The sequence below is a fragment of the Centrocercus urophasianus genome, unplaced genomic scaffold, assembly GCF_019232065.1.
Source record: "Centrocercus urophasianus isolate 14NV4802_14NV808 unplaced genomic scaffold, USGS_Curo_1.0 seq_15, whole genome shotgun sequence".
NCBI lineage: Eukaryota > Metazoa > Chordata > Aves > Galliformes > Phasianidae > Centrocercus > Centrocercus urophasianus.
The window spans coordinates 8361953-8380991 of NW_024884697.1; the positions used below are offsets into that span (position 1 = coordinate 8361953).

At 36.3% G+C, this 19039-nt stretch overlaps 1 protein-coding gene across 1 annotated transcript in view; it reads left to right on the plus strand.

The window, feature by feature from the left end:
- The window catches only part of PCLO (piccolo presynaptic cytomatrix protein), a 314203-nt gene that overhangs the window by 163714 nt on the left and 131450 nt on the right, over positions 1–19039 (plus strand). Inside the window, exons 7-8 of the mRNA XM_042816076.1 lie at positions 11328–13539; positions 18645–18793. Of these exons, the coding sequence (XP_042672010.1) occupies positions 11328–13539; positions 18645–18793 (2361 nt within the window). The remainder of the gene's footprint in view (positions 1–11327; positions 13540–18644; positions 18794–19039) is intronic.

The window sequence follows — 19039 nt, forward strand, 5'->3', positions numbered from 1 at the left end:
TGCATCTTTTAGAAGGTTGTAAGTCTACATTCAGTAATCCGACCTCTGATATTTGAATCATAGAATGGCCTTGGTTGAAAGGGACCATAATGATCATGTAGTTTTAACTTCCCTGCTATGTGCAGGGTTGCCAACCACTAGACCAAGCTGCCCAGAGCCACATTCAGCCTGACTTTGAATGCCTCCGTGGATGGGGGCATCCACAACCTTGTTGAGCATCCTATTCCAGTGTGTCATCACCCTCTGTGTGAAGACATCAATTAGCTGTGTTCTGCAAACACAGGGAACTTTTAGCCTCCCTTCATATAGCAGCAGCTCTCCTCAAGCTCCAAACATCTTAATTGGCTTATACTGCCTTTAGTACCCAAGGATTTTAATGTTTTTGATATGTGAATATACATTTGGATAGACGGAGTGTAGAAACCTTTCCCATGCTTTACCAGTTAGTGTTCTTGCTGTCTGGCTCAAGAGTGATGACACTCGGGCCATTGTACTGCTTCATATCAGAAGTAAATTATATACCCTTGAGTATGTCTTATGCTGCTTTATACATAACACAGTTCAGGAAACACTAGCCAGTGCTCACCATTAAGCTCTCAAACACAGTGATTTGGAAAAATGCTCTTTTTTTTTTTTTTTTTTTGCTAAATATTGCTACATTATGCTACACAGACATAGAGTGAGAAATAAAGGAGAAAATAAAGTGGAACAAGAAAGGTCTTCTGGTCACATAAGAGAGCATAAGAAAGAAACATAAAGTATATTTCAATGTCATCATACTGAATAGTCAATGATTATGTAATAGGGAGAAACATACAAATGGCTTAGGATAGCACTGTATTTCTAAATGTCTTTCTGAAAGTCACTGCCATTTGCTGAAAGATACAGTACAAATAATTTATTATTAGATACAAAAACGTTTTTTAAAGAAATGTATTATAATTATTATTTCCTGCAGTTCAGAGTGTTCAGAGTTGGAGCTTAGTCTGGAAAATTCAGTGCAGAACAGATGAAGAGCAATCAATAATTTGTAGTTTTTCCTGAGCTGGTCATATAGCATGAAAAGGCTGAAGAACAAGTTGAACACTCTCCGTCTTTCTGTTGTAGCTGTTGTTATGTTTCCAAAAGCAGTTCAAAAATTGGAACAGTTCTGTGAGAATAGACTCTGCAGCACAGTTTCATGTCAGTGTCTATCTCCTTCCAACTTTTGTCTATGACAGCGACTAATTCATATACTTTCAGAAAAGAATAGTTGGTAGGCTTCTCAGGTTAGGTGTTATTTTCCTCTCTTACAGAACTTGTTTTATGCACAGAAAATTGTCATAAGGTTCCTTTTAAATGTTTACTAAGTGTTAACCATTAAAAGCAAAACATTTTTTTTATATCTATGATTTTTTTTTTTTTAATCTGAAGACAGAATTGAAAAATATATATCTTTTATATTTTATATAATTTATATGTTGAAATATTTTGAAATATATATATTTTTAAATATTTCTCCTAAATCAGAATGTTGTTATATAGTTCCATGAGTAATAGGAAATTTCTTCTTGGTGGAGCAGGCTAATTATATGTTCCAGATCTATGATCATAAAAGAAAGTAATAGCATTATCTTCTCTTCACAGTATCTTTTTATGTCTTGCAAAGAGCTCAAGGTTTGCTTTTTATAAGACACCTCTGTGACAGTGGTTTATTCATCATTACTTGGTCTTGAATTTGAATTGCTCTACAATTTATGAAATATTATTCTTCTTATGTTACTTTGTGCTAAAATATATTGGATATTTATGTTCCCTTTTCTAATTCTTGGTCATCTTACCTCTCTGAAATTATTACTATATTACTGCATTGTAGTAATATTTCATGAATATATAACCTATAAAATGCTTGAGGAGGGAATCAAGGTTGTGGTGGAAAAGCAACATCATAGTTTAAAACTGTTGACTGTAGTCAGATACCAAGTCACTGAATGTTCTCCAGGAGAGGAGAGCAAATAAAGAGAAATATTTAATTATAACTTCAGTACTTGCTGATTGTACATAAGCTGATGTTCAAACTACATGATAAAGAATTGCACACTCGTGCAGAGCCCCCAGACAATGCATGGTAAGGTAAATGGCATTGATGATTCATCAGTCAAAATAATCATCATCACTATTCAGCCAGCCTGGCTCCTGCCTGCTATATGTACAGTGAGGTACTGGAATGATTACTGTGCATTCAGATTCCATAAGAGAGATCTGAAAATTAAAGCAATGTTTCCTGCTAAAATACTGAAGTAGCTAGTTCTATAAGCATTACAGATTATGGAAATGTTCTTTATTTTTGTTTATGTACTTATCAAAAATCAATTAACATAAGTAGTATCATCAGAAAGTACTGTAAAAAACCATACTAGGTTCCTCCTTCAGTGATCTAAAAATGATTTAGCAACAATCTTCATTATGAGAAATGACTTGACGATGAGAAGAACACACATAAAAAGGCAGAAAAGATAAACAATCCAAGTGTGTGTTTGGAAACAACCCTAGCTGATACCTCATCTGAATAAATTCAGAATTCTGTGTTTTTCCAGGCAGCACAATCTTATTTGACCATGGTAAGCACTGTGAAAAGCACATTCTATTTTTCTTGTGCTTTTTCTTCAACTACATTACTGTAAGCTCACCAAATTTCTATCTTCCTGTTCTGTTTATAACAGAAAATAAGAAAGTTATGAGTCTAAATATTGATATTAAAATAGGAGAAAGAAAATTCATTGAATATCACTGCTTTCTTCTTCCCTGTCCCTATGCAGTTTGAATGTCACATTGACAATAAGCTGTTGGATGAATTTATAAAAAAATGGAGCACTTGCTTTTCTGAAAATTTCAGTGTCAGTCATATAAATTATATATAATAATTCCTAAAACAGCTTTAAAAATATATCAGCAAACATATCATAAAAAGAAAAAAAGAAAAAGACATAAATTTAAACAGGTGAAATAATGAAAGCTGTTCTTCTTCCATGAAAAGTTCTATTTTGTATCAATATACCAATATAGCAAGTTTCTTTGTAAGCTAATTAGTAAGCATATTAGTGTTACCTTCAAAAGATGGACTCTTTGGAGATTTTGAGTGGGGTGTGAGAAGATAATTTGGTTTTGTTTAACTTGTATTGCTTAAAAATGGGTTTCTATCAAACTGGAATATCCACTTTTATGTGAGAATAAGAATAGGGATATATTTTTTGTGTGGTCTGGCTAGTACACTTTGTAGAAAAAAAAGTAACAGAAAATCTGGGCATACTGTGAGTGGTTTTCACACTTCATAAGTATGGCCATCTGTGGCAGATGATCTGCTCTTGTGTTTGTTGTCAGGTTTGGTTTCATTCATTTGGCTTAGCTGGAAGCTTCTGGAGAGAGATTGCTCCTATCCTGGAAGCAGCAGAGCATATTTTAGAGGGAATTCTCATGCTTCAGAGAAAGAGGAGTGGAGAGAGAGGGGAAAAAATGTTGCATGCAGAAGTTCAGAGAGGTGCCGAGAAACTGCAGAGAAGTGACAGGAACGGGTTCACAAGCTGAACTGATGGAGAAAATGACCTGTCCAGATGAGGTGGAGGAGATTGTGTAGAACTTGCTGCAGACTAGAAGGCTTCTGAGTTGTTGGAATGAGATGAAACTTGGAAACGAGGAGTCAACAGGAAAGGCGAGTGTCATAAACCACTGTCTACAGTCTGCCTGACCAAATTCTGTTTTAAAATGTTACATGTAAGTGTTCATATGAAATTTAGCCTCTGAGGTTTTTTTTACCTTTTTTGCATGTCTCTGCTACTTCACAACAAAAGTCTGGTTGAATAAAGGGTCTTGTCATGCCTTCTAATATGGATGTAGAAATATAATCACCATTAGTCTTCTTAACTTCACTATTCAATCTGTTATGTAGAATTAGACAGTGTAAACACACATTCTGGAATAAGGATTTCGGCATATTTGAAAGTTTTTAGCTGATGATGTAACACAGGTTTATCAAATTGTTCTGTGTCAGTTGTACTGAGCTGACTCCTTCAACTGTGCTGTTGTTCACTGGAGTAATGCTGGATATTTTGATAGCTGTGCCACCACCATGAAGCACTGTTGGTTCTGATAAACCAAACCTGGTAAACCTTGCAGAGCTTATATGCTATTGGAGGGGAGTAAGAAGTGTGTTTTTCTACAGTAGAAAATGTTGCAGTAGTAAATTTTAGAGCACTTTTGGAAAGGGAAGGAAGGAAAATTAATACAAGTTGTTTTCCAGGCACACAGCAGTGTGGATGAACTCAGGGTTGAGCTGAAAAGACAGAAGGTGTAGCCACATAAAGAAAGACCTGCATTATGCAGTCAGATGCTTGAGAAGTTTGTCTAATCTGTCCCCCAGCATGAACCACGTTTCAGAGAAAGTGATTAATAAGGCTCTACTCACTCTGTCTCCTTTAATCTAGACCAGGGGAGCAAAGCAATAGAAGTGCAGAATGGAATAAACACTGTCTCTAAGTCAGAAAGAATGGAGCCCAAAGCCTCTGACTGCTGAGGTGGTGAGATTCCTGCATGGAGAAAATGATTGAATTCAGCTACAAAACAGCTGCTGCATGAGGAGGCAAAACCAGGAATTCAAACTGCAGCAATTGCTAGGAGTGGAACTGCCATTCTCGGTCTTGAGACATGTACGGGTCACGTTTGTGTCACATGAGCTTTTTTCTACAGCCATTATGAGAAACAGGTGTCATTATGGGGAGAGCTGAATTAAAAATCTGCTTTCTTTCAGTTCAATAGTGTGGAAGACTAGCTCAGATTAGCTCTGTACCTTATGTCTGCATTTGGGCAGATGAATTCTCAGTGTAGCAAATAAACACAGGCTGTGGAGCAGCATGTGAGGTCCTGTCAGCCACTATCCACTGGAGGAAGCAAGTAGCAGAGAGTAGGCAGAAAAAGACAAGATTTTCTCACACCTTCTTTGTTTGTTTGCTTTTTATTGTAAAACAAGATTAATATTTCCATTGTTTTTGAGAGAGGGTACTTTTTTTCTTTAATTAATCTGAAAACTTAAAGTAGTCTGATATTAGTTGAAAACAGATGGTGTTAATTCAGAAAACACATGTCCTACTGATAAGCATAAACTGTTCTAAATTTTTCTCACCAGCACTTTCTGGCCAGGATTCTCTGACTGCAAAGGGAGAGAATTAGAAGTATGTTCTCACTGACTGGGACTCTTCACAATCCAGTAAAATTTTCAGTAGATGAGATCTGAGCTTCAAACAGGAAGAATGTTCCTCTGATTGAAAGGAATTACGTATAATCATGTATGTTACATGATGTGAAACAGTGTGTTATTAATTACAGTGAGTGAATGAGCCCATGCAAAAAAGATTTATTACATAGCTTTGTCCTTCCAAGATGAAGGAGTGTGGTGCTTTTTTCTGCTGCCACAAATAGCTTCATTATGAACTAAATCTGAAATTTACAATTAATCCTGCGGTACAGTATCCTTTAAAATAACTGGTTTGAAATACCAGTGGCAGAATCACATAGCCTCTGCATCGGAATGTGCTACTTAGGTACAGCTCTGTGCCATTAATTAATTAAATCTGAAAGTGGTGGAGATAACAGCACATCATGTGCATACAACAATTTTTATCTTTATTAAACACAGGGAGCAAACGGTCCATCTGCTTCACAGACCTGATAATTTTCCACAGGTTAAGCTGGGAATTTCTGAGTATGTATCTGAAGTTTTGAACTCCTTTACATAATGCACACTGCTGCTGAAACGACAGGGTAAAAAAATAAGTGATGATGAAGAAACACTAATGGTGTTATAGTGTGGTATAGTGTATTGTAATATAGAATATAGCCCTCGTCAGTCTGCAGCCTTTTTCAATTATTAAGCACCAACTTATAGCAATTTTAGTTTTGTCATTATTTTTTTCTTCAGGTGGTGAATCTTTCTCTTTTACAACTTGTTATGCAGTGCAGAGACTTCAACATACTTTGTACAAAATGTTTTGTCATTTATTCCATAATCTTTTGAGTTATAGAAGCAGAGTATTTTTCAGAAACCTTATCTTCAAAAACTTTTGTGAGTCATGAGGAAGATAGAATCTAGATAAATCCGTTCATTTGGATACTTTCTGACTATCTTCTGAAAAAGAAATCACAAAGAATTTACAGTTAGGGAAAGATTTTACTTCACAAAAGTATCTCTGAATTGATGGTATGAAAAAATCCTTATTAAATCAGGCCAGTTCTGAACCATGTCTGTAGTAAAATAGTACATAGAATACTAACTAGAATTTATAGTAAAAATACAGTATTGGGGATTGGGAGAGGAGTGTTTTCTTTCTGTGAAGTTTATTTGTAGTTTTTAATATACTGATATACGTACATAATTAAAACTCTGTAAGGACCAGAGAGGTGATCATTCCTCTGTACTCATCACTGGTGAGGCTGCACTTGACTGGGCCCCTCATTAAAGGAAAGACATTGAGGCCCTGGAGCATGTCCAGAGAAGGGCAACAAAGCTGCTGAGGGGTCTGTAGCACAAATCTTATTAAGAGCAGCTGAGGGAACTGGGATTATTTAATTTGGATCACTTTGAAAACCACCGTGCGAACTCCACATCTGTCCGTAGTTTGAATATCAAATTTTCATTGAATTTCTCCTTTTTCCTCCTGAGATCAAAAGAAGCATATGTCCTTTTATGTGTTTTATTGAGGAAAGACATTGATATCTCATGTCACATCAGCTGTTAGGGAATGCACTGTGCTGTTCCTCTTGCATTTGAAGTAAAAATGTCAATTTCAAACAATTTCACAGAGAAAAAGAAAGGAGCAAAAGGATGGGAAGTACAGAATTGCTTATTTGAAGAATGAGAGACTCAAACTGAAAGATATGAAAGAAAAAAATGCATATTGTTTTGGAATAGACTATTTCTAAAAAAAATTATACTGGTTTTGACAGGGTGATACTTATCACTACAAAGCATCCAAAGGAGTGAAAAAAAAAAAAAAAAAAAAAAGGAGAGAAAATCAGACTGACTGGCATTCCAATGCTGCTGTGTGATTTAGGAACTAGTTTTCTGCTCCACTGCTCAGTTCCCAGAGCAAAATTGCTCCAGAAAAGTAAAAGATGATAGTTCCATTAAAGAAAAGCTGTCATATTACTCATGAAACAGGGTTTTTCCCTCCTATACACAAGGCCAAATTCAGCTCATCTGACTCTTCTTACTCTTCTTCCACTCCCATTATCAGCAAGGACACCTGAGGAAAGACAGTGCTGGTTGGCTGGTAGGGTTTTATTGATGGTTAGACACTGTGCAGAGTTTGTATTATTCCACTGTATTATTTTATAAATACACTTTTGAATACATTTTCCTTATGTTGCAAAATTTCTGTTTTCCTTTACTTGGTTTCCAAACTGTGATTCGTCATGGATGTTATATCAGCTAGTTGAGAGAACTTCCTCAATGTTCTTGCTCTGTTTGTTACCAAGAGTAACAAACCTCTAGCCATTGGCTATATGGTATCTACATAACAGATATAAAGTCCAGAAGGGTCCACAAAAACTTGAATGAGAAATATTTTTTGTTCCTCTGTGGTGTACAGCACTTTCCTCCACACTGTTGAGTTCTCAGAGGATTGTGGCAAAGGGGTGTCTTCTGCTGTGACATCGTTTACTTTTAGTTTTCATGGTGTTGTGGAGTGTAGGTAGTCTAACATCACTATCTATTGCAATCTATTTACCTTTTTTCCAGTTCCCTTCTCCATCACACTGATGGGAAGTGAGCAAACAGCAGTATGGTGCTGAGCTGCCTGCTGGGTTAAACCATGGCAGTGGGGAAGCTGTAGGCCACCATGAGGCCTCCTTTTCTATTCTCCAGGCTGAACAAATCAAATGACTTCAGCCACTCCTCATATGTCTTCCCCTCTAAACCCTTTGCCATAGCCCTCTTTTTGATGTTCTGTAACAGTTTTATGTCTTTCTTATACTGTGTTGGCCAAAATTGCCTGCAGTATTCAAGGTGAGGCTGCACCTGCACAGAGCAGAGCAATGCAATCCCTTCCCTCAACCAGCTAGCAATGTTGTCAGGCAGAAAGATTTTGCTAAACCTGTTTGTATTTTGAGTTCCTCTCTGTGATCTTGTCATTAAACTGCAAGACTGAGGAATGTATTCTTCTCCTATTTTTATTTTCAAAACTTTGTTAACAATACAAATTACTGGGAGAAGGGATCATAGGATCATAGAATGGCGTGGGTTGGAAGTAATCTTAAATATTATTGAGCTCCAACATCCCTGCCTTGGGCAAACTTGTTTCTTTGTCAGTTTTTTACTCTGTAGTACTGAGGGAAGCGTATCTATAGCTTTGTCTCAAGCACAAGCTTTGGGGTTATTTTTGCAAGTTCAGGTTCACCTCAGAAGCTGATATGACTACCATTGTATCCATCCCAAAGGGAAGTCCCAGAGTAGGTTGAAATTCTATGTAATCACCAGCAAGAAAGTAATACTTTAAAAGGTTGTCATGGTAAAAGAAGCAGAATAAATTAGTTCTAGAGATTTACAGTCAGCATGCAAAGTAATGATTTGCTAAACACAGAAAGATTTTTAAAAATCACGGAAGACAATAACAGATGACAAGAAGCAGATAGCTTAGAATGAGGAAGGTGGAAAATATGATAAGTTATGGCAGAAAATATTACGGCTTCTTAAACCAAAGAGCTCACTAACGTCACCTGCCTTGCATCCAACTTAGCATTTACATAGTAATTGTAAGCCTGAGAAATACTTGTCCATACTTGATGATTTTTTAATTTCTTTCTGTAGTAGTCCGATGAAGGTTTCTTCTCTCTTTCCTTTGGATACTTTAAACCTAAAATGAGCATAATTTTATGCTCATACTACAGTAACCCAAAATACACAGAGCTTTGATAGTGGAAATATTCTCTTCCACTTCCAATACTTTCTTGATCCAATATTTTCTTGCTGCTTAAAGAGATTAGAATTTGGTGTAGATCAGGCCTAGCTTGGCTGTTTTCCCCAATCCCTTCCAGCAAAGAAAATGCAAAATAAATAAATAAATAAATAAATAAATTTACTACTACTGTAAATTTTTATCTACCAAAATACTGAAGTTGGACTTCCTTTACATCTACTAACACAGTTCCTAGGTAACATGTTGATACAACTGATGATGAAAATATCTAGCAAGAAAGAAAATAACATTTTATCACAGTATTAAAATCATTTTTTCAAGTGTAAATCTTATGAGAGTAGTAGCTGAGTTCTATAGGTTGTAAATACTTTTCCAAAAGCAAGCCTCAAGTCTTCCTGTAGTGTTAATCAATCTGATATGTAAACAAATATAGTCTTTTTATGTAGACAAAGATATTAAACGACGACACTTTTTTCAATACAGTGCAGTTTTAGTTGACATGGGATTTATTCATCAGCAATATAGCTAGCATCCAAAAATAATCCTGTAAAATGTTACAGATCTTTTAATGAGTGTGTTATTAATAGCTGTTCCCCAAAACTGGTGACCATCTGTGATCAATTCACCATCTGTGATTGCTATATGAATATGGGGGGGGGAGAATAGTGGTATTGGACTGAATTTACAATATAAACTAATAGCCAACTAGACCTACTGTAGATGATTAATTCATCTTTGATTATAGCTACACACTGAGCTAGAAAAAATTATGTTCTTTGATTTGTTGGCACAATATGGGTTTGGGGAATGGACATTGAAGTTGAAAGGGAAGTTGAAAACAAAATTAAATTACATTTATTGAAATCTGAAACATATGAAAGTTGATGGTATTGAAATAAAGATGATGAAAAGAGATTAAATGGCACTTGAAAATGTACTGAATGTTTTTCTAAAGATCCATTACAAATCTGGATTATTGTGATTTGCTGAGATTAGCTTAAGCTTAGCAGAAAAAGAGGTTGTCAGCTCTCTGAAAACTTTTGGACTTTCTTGTCAAACAAACTAGGACAACTGCTATTTTACTGCTAATTAAAATTATTCCTATTTACTTCTTATTTGGGTGAAGTGGCATTTATTTAAGTAGAAATTCCATTTTTAATTAATAATAGTTAATGCTTGGAAAGTACTGTGCTTGCCTGCGGAGGCAGAAGTGACAAGTTGGTTAATATTCTTTTTATTTCATTACTTAAAGATCACTGAAGTGTTTCTGTATTTTTTCTCTCAGAAGGCTGCATTCTATAATAGCTGGTGTGATTATTCCTGTGTACGTGTATAGACCAATTCTTTATTCTTAACTATGGCAAAATCCATAAGAAGCTGTTGGAAAGACAGGGTACAATCTCCAAATCATTCAAATTTAACGTTTCATTGTATCTATATTGAAAAGGAGCCTAAATTTACTTCAAAACCTTTCACAAACACTAGTAATGTAGAGGGCATTGTAGCTTGCATCTAACTAGTTGTGTGTAACTAGCCTGTTTCCTAGCTGATGGAGAGAATAGAGAGCTCCAAAAAGTATCTCATCAGTATATGATATGTACTTTTCTTAGAGAAGCATTAATCACCCTCCTACTATTAACTGTGGAGAGTTCTGTGCACCTGGCGTGAAGTAGATTATTGTATTTTTATGTCGCATAAATTTTGATGCTGTAATGTATAGCAGTGGAGTTAAAGAAAAACAGGAAGGTTGACTAAGGGACTGGACTACCTGTTGTACCAATTAGATTGGCACTAGAAAGTTCTTCTTTGGTGTCTGGATTTTAGTTCAAGTTGTAACTGATCAGTATGCACTCAGAATCTTACTCTGAGATTTCTATTACACTGTACAAGTATATGTTTATATATAGACATAAATATCTATGTATGTACATTTATAATTATACATATAAATTATTTCCATTAAATGTTAAGTAAAAGGACAGTGCATAGATCTGCATATACTAACCTCACCCTAACACATATACATATAATGTATGTGTTTAGGTATGTCAAGATTTGAAAAAGTAATTTTTAAATTACAGTATTAATTCCATTTCAAGAATATAACATAAATTTTTCAGTGTCAGGTTAAACAAAGCCCTAGTGAGTATCTCCCTTATTTTGCATTAGACTGCTCACCTTCTTGATCTTCAACAGGCTACAAGAATTTATATGATCCTGTTTCCTGAAGTTTATTCGAGGACACCACATGCTTCCTCTTTGTTAGAGAAAGTATGTGGCTAAGATATAAAGCCATACCATTAATAAGGTTTTAGATTCCTTGTGATCTATAGGCAATCAAGCCTTCAGAATAGTGATTGAGTCTTGTTTCTTCTGTTGCAGACAAAAGGTTCTTCAAGCATCACTCCATCTGGCACTCAGAAAAAGGTGAAGAGGACTCTGCCCAACCCACCTCCAGAGGAAGCAACAGCAGGAACTCAGTCAGCATATACTTCTGTGGGATCAGTTTCACGCAGAAGGATTTGTAGGACCACCACTATGGCCAGAGCCAAAATTCTTCAGGATATAGACAGAGAATTGGATCTGGTTGAACGGGAATCAGCCAAGCTTAGGAAGAAGCAAGCAGAGCTAGATGAGGAGGAAAAAGAAATAGATGCCAAACTGAGGTATTTGGAAATGGGCATTAATAGGAGGAAAGAAGCCTTATTAAAAGAAAGAGAAAAGAGAGAGCGTGCTTATCTCCAAGGAGTAGCAGAAGAACGTGATTATATGTCAGACAGTGAAGTTAATAGTACCAGGTCAACCAGAATAGAAACTCAACACGGCTTGGAAAGACCACGTACTGCACCCCAGACAGAATTCAATCAGTTTATGCCACCACAAACCCAGCCTGAGACACAGTTTGCCCCTGCTACAAGCCCATATGCTCAGTATCAGTATTCATCTCCTGCTCTGCCTACGCAAGCACCAACTCAGTTCACACAGCAGTCACATTACCAACAACAGCAACCTTTGTATCACCAGCAGGTTTCCCCCTATCAGACCCAGACAGCTTTCCAAACAGGAGCTACTATGTCCTTTACTCCACAGGCTCAACCTCCACCAACTCAACAGCCATCCTATCAACTCTCATCACAGATGATGGTGATACAGCCAAAGCCAAGACAAACTCCATTATATTTGGAGCCTAAGATAACAACAAACTATGATGTGATTCGCAATCAACCTCTCATGATAGCACCAGTTTCAACTGACAATAATTTCGCAGTATCCCAGCTAGGCAGTAAGTACACTACCTTGGACTTAAGGATAGGATTAGATGAGAGAAACAGCATAGCAAGCAGCCCTATATCAAGCATATCTGCAGATTCATTCTATGCAGATATAGACCACCACCACACACCCCGAAATTATGTACTGATTGATGATATAGGTGAGCTTACTAAAGGAACAGGAACACTTGGTTCTGGTTTTAGCCTCCATGAAAAAGATCTAACCAAAACAGATCGACTGCTTCGCACAACTGAGGCCAGGAGAGCACAAGAAGTATCAGACTTCCTAGCACCACTGCAGACTTCTTCTAGGTTACATTCCTATGTTAAAGCTGATGAAGACCCAATGGAGGACCCTTATGAGCTCAAACTTCTGAAACACCAGATAAAGCAGGAGTTCCGTAGAGGTGCAGAAAGTCTTGATCACTTGGCTGGCCTATCACAGTATTACCACCCGGAGGGCAGCTTCAGGCACTTTCCCAAGTCTGAGAAATATAGCATAGGTAGGCTTACCCTTGAGAAACAGGCTGCTAAGCAGCTTCCAGCAGCCCTCCTTTACCAGAAGCAGTCAAAACACAAGAAAGGTTTGATAGACCCCAAACTAACAAAGTTTTCACCTATCCAAGAAAGTAGAGACCTTGAGCCTGACTATTCAACCTACATGACTTCATCAAGCACGTCATCACTTGGGGGAATTACTACTAGGGCAAGGCTTCTTCAGGATGATATAACTTTTGGCCTTAGAAAAAACATCACTGACCAACAAAAATACATGGGGGCACCACTAACTTCATCCATTGGTGCAGGCCTCGGGGCTGCACTAGGTCCAACAATGAGATCCACATTACAAGATGAAGCAGACAAGTCTTATAGCAGTGGTAGTAGATCTAGACCCTCATCACGACCCTCCTCAGTTTATGGGCTTGATTTGTCTTTGAAAAGGGATTCTTCCAGTTCTTCTTTAAGACTGAAAGCCCAAGAAGCTGAACCCCTAGATGTTTCGTTTAGCCATGCAACACCTTCTGGAAGAACTAAACCCACCAGTCTACCTATTAGCCAAAGCAGGGGAAGGATCCCAATTGTAGCACAGAACTCAGAGGAAGAAAGCCCACTAAGTCCCGTTGGTCAACCAATGGGAATGGCAAGAGCAGCAGCTGGACCCTTACCACCAATATCTGCAGATACCAGGGACCAGTTTGGATCAAGCCATTCATTACCTGAGGTCCAGCAACATATGAGGGAGGAGTCACGGACTCGAGGCTATGATCGAGATATAGCCTTCATCATGGATGACTTCCAGCATGCCATGTCAGACAGTGAAGGTAAATTAGGCCTCAGACTGGTATCTTACTATCACAACACAAACCCTCATTTCTATGCATGTGTCTAATTTTTGTTATACTGCAAAGACTCATTCCTCATGTTTCTTGGTGCATCTTCTATGTAACTACATTTTTTTTTAGTTTTTTGGTTGTTGTTGGTTTTTATTTTACCCTAACAGCAGTTTCTGGATGATGTTACGCTACTCTGGCATGCTCGCTGTATTGTTGATTTGCATTCCTTTTGGTTTTGCTTGTGCATTTTCCTTTTCTCTTGTTATTATCTACTTTTCTAATGATAGTGTGTAGAATATTCTGTGTACAATGTGTGCCCTACCATCAGTCTTTATGTGGAGCCTTCTCCGGTGACTGTGGATCATTGAACTTATTTGCAATAGTTTTTGTTGGGATTTGGACACAATCTCCTAAATCCTTTATAAAAGCCTCTAGTGATTTTATTTGCATGAAATTTCATTGTAGAATTCAAGAGCCAATAATTCCATCTTTTGATGCACCACTTTAGATCTACATTTACATTGAAATAGTGTGTTCATTAAGTACATATTGTATGTCAGAACCATATAGAGCTTAACATGGTAGAAAAATAACATTCTACATACGGTTTGTTGAAAGCATCCTGTCATGTGGATTTCCGTGCGTTCAAACTTGTGATGGTGTAAGATAATTTGTCATTTGGATGATGCAAGACAATCACATCTTTCAATAAACTTTCATAAAGTATTTTACTTCTATTGATGGAGAATGCAGTGTAGCTGGTTTTCTATGCACCACATGCAATATGTCTGCCAAATAAGCACAAGAGTTTATCTCACTTAGGTTCGTGAAAGGAACCTTTCTGATGTATTATAAATGGTGCAATTAAAAATGTTTCTTCTAAGTAAGTACAGCAGAGTATTACAGCTGATGTTAAGTACTGAATAATTGCAAACTATGTACCACTTTTGTTTTAGTCAGTTCAGATTTAATATATTCTAAATTGTTTAAAGATCATAAAGCCAGACTGAAAGAAAATGAAATTAATATGTTCAAAATTGTACGCGCTCCCTTAACTTTTTCTTATGTGTATTTACTGCACAATAAAAGAAACTTTGCATGCGCTATATTGTCTGTAAATGGCAATGATTGTCTATAAAGACAGATTTGCATGATTATGAAGTAGTATGGTTTATTTTTCAGGTTTATATTAACCTCGCTATTCCTTGTTGCATTATTACCTTTTTACATAAACTGGATCTTTCATAAACATTAGAGAAATGAAATCTATTTGCCTTCCCGGTACCACAACATATTCTGTAAATAGTCTCCTCATGAAGTCTGTTTTTCAGAGGAGGTTCGAGTCTGCCACCTTTGTTTGGTTTTTGGTTCTTTGTTTTTTTTTTTTTTTTAATTTTATCACAAATTTTAGTATTCTCACTGTTCTTAGCACACACAGTTCTATAATTAAACCAAAATTCAATTAAAAGAAAGACCCCAAGATGCAATTTAAATAGATAGGTGTTACCATGTCTAGACTCAATTTGTGACCATTAAGGGCCATTAAGGGTCATTACAGGGTCACATTCTGCAACACACAGGACTTTCCTCCTGAAAAATAAGAATAATCAAACTGGACTGCAAAAACTGAATTTTTACCTCATGTAAACAGATCATAGGGAATTGTTTTTTCTGCACTACAGTGCATTATATATTTGTACAAGGCATACATGTTACATGTTAAGTTGAATCTGTTTTGGTTTTAACTTAACCTCTGATTAGTTAGACTCTATCAGAAGCATTCTATCATGATTTGATTGGTATTTACTAGATTGAGATATATATCTGAATATCAGGGCTTCCCTGTTTAACAATATTGTTTCTAATTTTTCACAAGCTTTTTTTTTCTTCTTGAGAAATCAAAACACATTATGATATTATCTTCAAATATGCTGTCTAAAAAGAAGCAGTTTGAGTTGCAAATAATTCCTGTAACATGAGTGTAAGATACAAAATGTTCCAGAAGATGTATTAGTTTTTCAAAAAGTTGTGGACTTCCTTTCTCAGGACTGCACTTCTCTCTGTAGTGCCCTGACAGTGGACAGTTGCTCTGGAACCCTGGCAGGTTGCATTCAGCTTTAGCTTTTCATCTTTTCCCTTTCCCCCCACCCCCTTGCTATTGCATGGTGTTGATGAGATTTCATGAAAAGGAATCAGCCTAAAGCACAATCTTAGGAAAGTATTTCTTGTGCTAATGATTATCAGAGCTCAAATTTTCATGTCTAAGTGCTTTTAAAAATGAAAAGTTAGGATATTAATGTTAAACTGCTTATATTCAGTCCAAATTGAGGCATGTGCTTGACTTGATGTTCATTTTTTAGAAGTCGTATTCCGTAGCAAATAACAGAAAATACAGATAGGACTGCAAGGCCAAACTTTCTGTTTTTCACTACATAACTTTAATAAACTGCATCTACATAGCTTTAGTACATCTTAAGAAAGAGTTTTGGCACTTAAGTAGTAACTACACTGGGATTCCAAGCTTCAAACAAGATAAAAAATTGGTTTTATTATCAAAAGAGCACAGCATCCAGATATCCTCATTGAAAATAGTGTTCTGAGCTTTTGGAACATTTATCAGTCTCCCAGCATTATGGGTGCTGTGAAAGCTCTGATACAGCAAGTAGTTATTTATTAACCCCAAAGATGCCACAGTTTTAACAAACTACAAGGTATGCTGAAGATGCTAATTTTCAAGAACACTGAAGCTAGTGCTAAATTGGATGAAGGTAAATAGGCCCTGACGATCAGCTAAGGAGAGAGAAATTGTTCTCTTTCTTATATCAAGGATTATTTTTTCTCTTTTATATACTGCTTTGTTAATTCTACAACAGATATGATTACTACAACACAACTGACCCTTTGTATTTTTTCACCCATGGAATACAGAGTGATTTCATCTGTGAGTGGTTAAGATCAGGGATATCCCTGAAGAAGTTTCTCAGATTCCACTGCCTGGAGTCCAATCTCACCTTTTAAAACTGTTTCACTAGCAGCACAGTACCTGATTGACTCCAGCAGGAATTTTCACAGGTGGAGCAGTCTGAGTGCACACTGTTAGCTTAGAACAAGAGCATGTCCTCTAAAACTAGTGTTCATTTTGACTAAGGCCATCAGAAAGCATGTTGGCTGTTCTCAGGCTTCCAGCTGAAACAAATCTCAACCAATCAAGCCCAAAATAATGTGCATATGTACATGTGAGCGTGACATGTGTGTGTATATATATGCATCCATGTTTTTTAAAAAATCATACAAAATGCACACATTTATCTCATTTTGAGGAGAAAGGTTGGTCAGAACTGCAGCATAAAAGTTCTGTGTATGTGCTAGCTTTTCTGTGAAATAAATCTAGCAGAATTAATTTCAGGTGAGACGGGGGGAGAAAAAAATTTGTTTTCTGCTCAGCTGGTGACATGGATTGCCATAGTCAGCATTATTATCTGGGATCAGAAAACTTCATTAGGTTTTTAATACAAGCCCCAGTAAGAAGTTCTGTCAAGATGAGTTACAGTGGTACATGCAAGCACTAGCCATTTGCTATAAATGTGTAAAGCATAAATGATGCGTGTATTAGATTGTCATGGTTTATGGGGACCAGTTATTCAGTAACTAATTACTCACCATCCAATATCTAATCTTCAATAATGTTTATATTTAATGCATATATGCTGATCTATAGGATAATTTTTAAACCATTTGTAATAGATAAAATTTGTGCACAGTGAAGCAGGAAGAGACTGCATAACAAAGATGAAGAGTCTTTTTGCAAGACCTACTATAATACGGGATGGTTGTTTTTACTACAAATAGGACATATAGAAGGGTACTTTTAAAAAATTGGGCATATATTCTCCTATTCTTGGAGTAATTGAGTGTAATAGTCAAGAAAAAGTATGACTTTGTTTTTCTATTCAACTTTTTTTCCAGTCATTCGCTAAACTAATTTGGTTATGTTTAACAACTAAATAGGTAGGATGTGCACACTACCATTTTGCACTTTACATTCTGTGTTAAGGTACAATTGCATTCACTCCTGTTACTATAGCAACAACTGACCTTATTTTAGGTTTGCATTTTCTAGAATTTTTGCTGAAACATACTGGTTTTCTTCTTAATTTTCAAATTCTTTATTATTACAACATAACATTTAAACTTTCATTGGATTATATTGAGCTGTGTTTTGGTTTACACTGATGGGCAGTGTAGATGGAAACCTGAATTTCATTTAGTAGAAATGTTACTGAACACATAGGACCCAAGAGTCAGTAGGCATAAAATGCATTTGCAAAACTGATTTCATTGAAACAGTGCTATTTCATCCACAGCAAGTATCTAATGCAACACATTTTATACCAGTTTAAAACTATTGCAAATATAAAAACTAAGTGATTTATTGCATGAAGAACATTCTAGCTAACACTCTAGCTTTCTAGACACAAAGAAGGTTCTTACTGAAAAATCAGAGGATGAAATTTAAAATGATAACACCTGAAAAATTTCTGCTTAGAATTAGAAAGATAATAGATTTCTTTTACTTTCTATCTTCTTTAATTTGGGATGACATAATTTAATAAACAGGCTCAGTTTTCATAGAACTAGTTTTAAACAATCTCCAAACTGAAAAAGTTCAGTTTAGGAAGTTAGTTTGTCAAGTAGCTGAAGATTTTGAAGGCTTTCAGGTTTTTTTTTGTTTGTTTTTTTTTTTTTTGTTTTTTTTTAATTTGACTCTTTTTGCATTAAATGTTTTAGAAATACGTGGAATCTACAGTGTATTTCTGAGCTATCAGAAGGGAAGAAATGGCTACAGCACTCAGCAGTAGATTTCTTCTGATATTTAATATCCATAGTTTCAACCTAAACAGAATCTTCTCACTCTGCTTTATTACTTACAGCTAAATTATGCCTCGATTCAATGTCTGAATTCTCACCTGTTACTTTGCTTTAGCTGCATGGCCAATTAATAACCACTATGCATGCTTGCTATGCACAATGCACATTGTTGCCCTTTGCCCAGCACTGGAACAGAACGTTTTACCTGTCCTTGGTTTTCAAAGCCTATCATCTCCGTCGTGAAGAAACAGATTGGTTTGACAAGCCCAGGGAATCTCGTTTGGAGAATGGACATGGCCTCGACAGAAGGCTGCCCGAGAAGTTGTCCCACTCTCGACCACCAAGTCAACACCAAGATCAAATAAGCTGTCAAGTAAGCCATTCCTTTAGTTTGATAAGTGTTTGAAAATTTAATCATCATAGTGTTCAACAGTGGACGGACTGTAGGATTAATCAAATTCCAGTAATTTAGTTGACGTGCTATTGAACCTGTATTTGTCATCAATACTTAATGATGGCATTAAAATAGCATTTCTCTGTATTTAAGTATTAATTTCATGCGTTGTCCTTGACTTTCTGAAACATACCTTTAAGGAACTAAACTATAAACAGAACTATA